Below are 5,244 nucleotides of genomic sequence, written 5' to 3'. Positions count from 1 at the left end.
TAGCGGCCTCTTGCAGGGTCTCGTTGCCGACAGTGGATAGCTATCTCCTGAATCCTCACTGAGAGCGACTTACGAGCTGCCTTGTATCTAACACCCAGACCAGACCACCGTTAACCATTCGCTCCAAGGTCTTGCCTGTACAGCTCGTTAAGGCGACGCTCCAGTAACCACTGGGAAACGTTTGGTACTTTCCCGGTTTGAGAAGAGGCACCAAAATTCCTTTGTGGCGGCAGCACCGTCCAACGCACGAAGGGCTGAACTACGGCACTGCCGACACAAGTAGGGGCAGCTGTACCGTTATGCGGAATTTCGGCAACGGTGCGTCGCACACCGGACCGCACGGGAACAAAGCTGCCACCAGTGCGAGCTAGTCGACGCGACGCGACACACGTCTCCCCAGTTCTTCCGCCGCGGACCACGTGCGTCGAGTCAACGTGACTCCGCCGTAAATGCGTACGCGCGGTCGTAAACGCAGTCGCCGTTAAATTGTCTTTCGCTTCTTCGCGGACGTTACGGCGCCTCCGGTCGCGCCAAGAGCAGGACATTCTGTGACGCGGCCTTTTGTCTCGCTCGGTCCACGCGGTCGCGCCACGGCTCGTCACTGGAGTGTGCACCCTCCGGGATCGGTGACCGAGCCGTGCCGCCAGTGCAACGCGCCTATATAGGCGGACATTAGCGAAGTATATTATTTGTCATTTATTGTAACGGCAGGAAAAATAAATGTGTCCTGTCCAGAAACCGCTTTAGTCATTTATTGCCACAAAGCCTCTCCCATGAGCACAGTGCGTGGGCGCGGTGATAAATGCCGGTTCACTGCACATGAGCGACTGTAAGCGGGGATACAGCACGTACCCGCTTCACTGGTGACCCCGACGTGATCTGAGGCTAAAAAAACACGTGGTGACAAACGTTCGTCGGTACGAGAGACGTGGAACCGCGAGTAGGCTTGCGCGCATACGCCCGCGCCGAACAGTGCTCCGTAGTAATTTTTTTTTTAACTAACTTTTTTGTATTGTTTTTGTGTGCGTATATTTTGATCGCGGACTGCTTAGTGTTATTTTTTTCTTTTCGTGTGTTTCCCTTGTGTTATTTTCACTGTGTGCTTTCCTCTTGTACGAGGATTCGACTCTGAACTAAGATGGCGACACTAGAGGAGTTGCGAAAGACCGTCGAAGAACTGCTCGCACGCAACACGAGGCTAGAGAGTGAGCTACAGGCACGGACTACACGCGCGGACGCCGTCGCTAACTTGGCCGACAGGGTGCACGACGCGCTGACAACGGCGCCTAGCACCGCGGCTGCGGCAGCTTACGACTCCGTCCCCCCACCTCCGTGGCGGCCAGCGCCTCCCGCACCCGCATCGGATGCCGACCTGCACCAGCTAGTGCAAAACTTGACGGCACAGGTGGCAGCTCTCTCGACGCAAGTCGACCGGTTGGCGCGCTCGCAGCAAGAGGGCAGCACGCGCCGCAGCGGCAGCAGACCGGGCGACAGGCGGCGTGGCTCGCGCAACCGGCAACGCAGCAACAGCCGCTTCAACGGTACCCCGCCGACGTCACAGCACGCACAAAGCGGCTACTGCTGGTACCACGCCCGCTTCGGCAACGAAGCAACCAGGTGCCGCGCTCCTTGCTCGCACCCAAACGCCAGCTGCGACCGGACCTAGGCGCACCCGGCTGCAATATGATATCGAAGCGTCTGTTTGTTGCGGAACGGGGGGCAGGCGTGAGGTACCTCGTCGACACGGGTTCGGACCTCTCGATCTTCCCCCGTTCTATGTTACGAGACCGCAGGCGGGCCGAGGCACTCTGCCTTACAGCGGCGAACAACTCCACGATTAAAACTTACGGCACACACAGCCGCAATATAGATCTGGGCCTACGGCGCACGTTCTCGTGGACTTTTACCGTGGCCGACGTCAATGAGCCGATCCTGGGCGCAGACTTTCTCGGCCACTACGGGCTACTAGCCGACATCGCAAACGGCCAGCTCATCGACGCCACGACTAAGTTAAAGATAGCGGGACAGCGCCGGCAGGCTGCATACTACAGCGTTAAACCCGTGAAGTGCCCCGGACCGTACGCTGACATTCTGGAACAATTCCCCGACCTCACCCGCCCAGCCGGTGCACCGAGAGACATCAAACATTCGACGGTGCACCACATAATAACCACACCCGGACCCCCCACATCGTGTCGCCCACGTCGACTCGCGCCGGACAGACTCGCAGCAGCAAAGGCAGAGTTCGAGGCCATGCTGCGGCAAGGCATCGTGCGACCATCGAGCAGCCCATGGTCATCGGCGTTGCATTTAGTGCCCAAAAAAGACAATTCGTGGCGCCCGTGTGGGGACTATCGCGCCCTTAATTCGCGAACGGTGCCGGACCGATACCCAGTCCCACACCTTCAAGACTTCAGCTACGCCTTGGCGGGCTGCGCGGTGTTCAGCAAGATTGACTGCGCAAAGGCGTACACCCAAATTCCGGTGGCGCCCGAAGACATCGAAAAAACAGCCATCGTAACGCCCTTTGGGCTTTTCGAAAGCCTGTTTATGACTTTCGGTCTTCGGAATGCTGCCCAGACTTGGCAGCGGTTCCTGGACGGCGTCTTGCGAGGCTTGCCATTTTGCTTCGCCTACCTCGACGACATCTTGGTGTATTCCAAGTCGCCCGAACTCCACCGCCGCCACTTAACGACCATCTTTCAGCGCCTGAGTGAAGCCGACATCGTCATTAACCCCGCTAAATGCGAGTTCGGCGTGACGGAAATTGAGTTCCTCGGCCATTTAATTACGCCCACCGGATCGACACCGCTACCGGAGAAAGTTAAGGCAATACAGAACATGCCGCGTCCGCAGACGCACAAAGAATTACGACGCTACCTCGGCATGTTGAACTTTTATCGTCGACACCTGCCCAACGCCGCAGCGGTGCAAGAGCCGCTGACTAAGGCGTTACAAGGTCCTATCTCTAAAGGGAAGACCCTCGTGAATTGGACAGACGCAATGGAGCAGAGCTTCACGGACTCAAAAAGGAATCTCGTGGAAGCGACGCTGCTCGCGCACCCGGTACATGACGCGGACTTAGCTGTAGTCGTGGACGCCAGCCAGGCCGCCATCGGCGCGGCGTTACAACAGCGCGTCGGCGGGAGTTGGCAGCCTCTCGGTTTTTTCTCCAAAAAGCTTTCCGATTCGCAACGTGCTTGGAGCGCTTATGACCGAGAGTTGCTTGCAGTGTACGCGGCGGTGAAATACTTCCGACCGTCCATAGAAGCCCGACAGTTCATCATTTTCACCGATCACAAACCCATTACCCACGCGTTCGAGAACAACCACACTAAGTGTTCACCGCGCCAACTCCAGCAGTTAGAGTACGTGTCGCAATTCACGACTGACATTCGACACATTTCGGGGATAGACAATATCGTCGCCGATTGTTTGTCCCGAGCGTGTGCCGTTATTTCACCCCCTGTGAACTTTGAGGACGTGGCCCAAGTACAGGAGAGTGACGAAGAACTGCACCGCTTCCGTCACGACACTTCCAGCGGCCTGCAACTGGAGCTGGTGCCTGTCCCCGGCTCCGCACGGAAGATTTGGTGTGACACCTCAACCGGCACGCACCGACCATTCCTCCCGGGGAAATTCCGGCGCAGTGCCTTCGACCGTGTCCACGGACTGTCACACCCCGGCATCAACACCACTGCGACGCTCGTGGCTGCGCGTTTCGTCTGGCCCGGGCTTCGGAAGGACTGCCGCGAATGGGCGCGCACTTGCACCGCATGTCAGCGCGCCAAAGTCGGGAGGCACACCCACGCACCCGTGGGCACCTTCCCGGACGCGACACGCCGATTTGCGCACGTTCACGTGGACCTCGTCGGCCCGCTTCCTCTCTCACAAGGCAAGCGGTACCTCCTAACAATGGTGGACCGCTTCACTCGCTGGCCGGAAGCAACGCCCGTCGCGGACGTCACAGCCGAGACCGTCGCCACCGCATTCGTCGACACCTGGGTGGCACGCTTCGGATGTCCCAGTCACGTGACAACTGATCGCGGCCGCCAGTTTGACTGCGCGTTGTTCACGCACGTCGCCAGACTGTGTGGCACCCGGTTACACAGGACAACCAGCTACCATCCGGCGTCGAATGGCATGGTCGAACGGTTCCACAGGACTCTCAAAGCCGCTCTAACCTGCCACGACACCTCATGGCCAGAGGCGCTCCCACTGGTGCTGCTCGGCCTGCGAGTCACGCCGAAGGAGGAGATCGGCGCGTCACCTGCTGACCTCGTTTACGGGCAATCTCTGACAATCCCGGGCGATTTTGTCGAAGATGCAAGTCTCCCACGCGACGCCGTGGCACCCACTCTGGCGGAACGTCTGCGCAGTCACATGGCCGGCCTCCGAGCGCACGCACCGACGCGGCACGGCACCGGGAAGATATTCGTCCACGCCGACCTGCAGCGCTGCACGCACGTCATGTTGCGTACCGACGCAGTACGGCCACCTCTCCGACCGCCCTACAGTGGACCGCACCGCGTGATCGCCCGAGGAGACAAAACGCTGGTCCTCGAGTGCAACGGAAAGCCGTCGACAGTGTCAGTCGACCGCGTCAAACCAGCCTACGTCTTGCCCGCTCCATCAGCCACGCATTTTTTCGACCCGGCAGAAGATCTGTTCACGGACGACACTCCCTCTGCCAGCGGTCAGACGGAACCCGCACCCGGAGCCGCCGGTGACGCACAGCTGCAGCCTGCTGTCATCGCGCTGCCACGTGCGCCTCCCTCCACCATGCCCAGGCAGCTGGTACGGCCGCCCGGACCGCGCCCACCACAGGCGCACCGGTCGCCCCCACCACAGCCGCCAGCGGACTACGTCACGCGCGCCGGCCGCCGCGTCCGATTCAAACGGCCGTGCTGCGTCGCCAGCGCGCCACTACACCCAAACCGGCAATCACGCGTCCGAGCCGCCGAACGCCGTCAGAATTCGGCGCCCACGAGCCGCCGTCCGCTGTAGAGACCCGACCTCCAGCTGCAAGTGCCTTCGGCCGGTAACTCCAGTCGAGCGTTCGTCACAGCTCCTGGACCCGCGTTCGCGTCTTTTGCCTCCGCCGCGTCGGGCGTTGAGGCCGGATCGGCACCCGCGCCAGCTTACCTCATTCGCTTCTCCGTCGAGCTCCGGACATCGCGCACCACACCGCCCGGCTTGTCCGTAGTAGCTCCCGGACCCGCGTTCGAGTTCCGACGGTACCGC

The 5,244-nt window shown here is 60.3% G+C and overlaps 1 protein-coding gene across 1 annotated transcript; it reads left to right on the top strand.

Moving 5' to 3' along the window:
* Positions 1–1,138: 1,138 nt before the first annotated feature.
* LOC124620321 lies at positions 1,139–5,007 on the top strand. Its single transcript, XM_047146995.1, has 2 exons — positions 1,139–1,541; positions 4,325–5,007. The coding sequence occupies exons 1-2, from the start codon at positions 1,139–1,141 to the stop codon at positions 5,005–5,007; spliced, it is 1,086 nt and encodes a 361-aa protein (XP_047002951.1).
* Positions 5,008–5,244: the final 237 nt, after the last annotated feature.

Source organism: Schistocerca americana, chromosome 6 (assembly GCF_021461395.2).
Source record: "Schistocerca americana isolate TAMUIC-IGC-003095 chromosome 6, iqSchAmer2.1, whole genome shotgun sequence".
NCBI lineage: Eukaryota > Metazoa > Arthropoda > Insecta > Orthoptera > Acrididae > Schistocerca > Schistocerca americana.
This window is presented reverse-complemented; position numbering and strand designations above follow the sequence as displayed.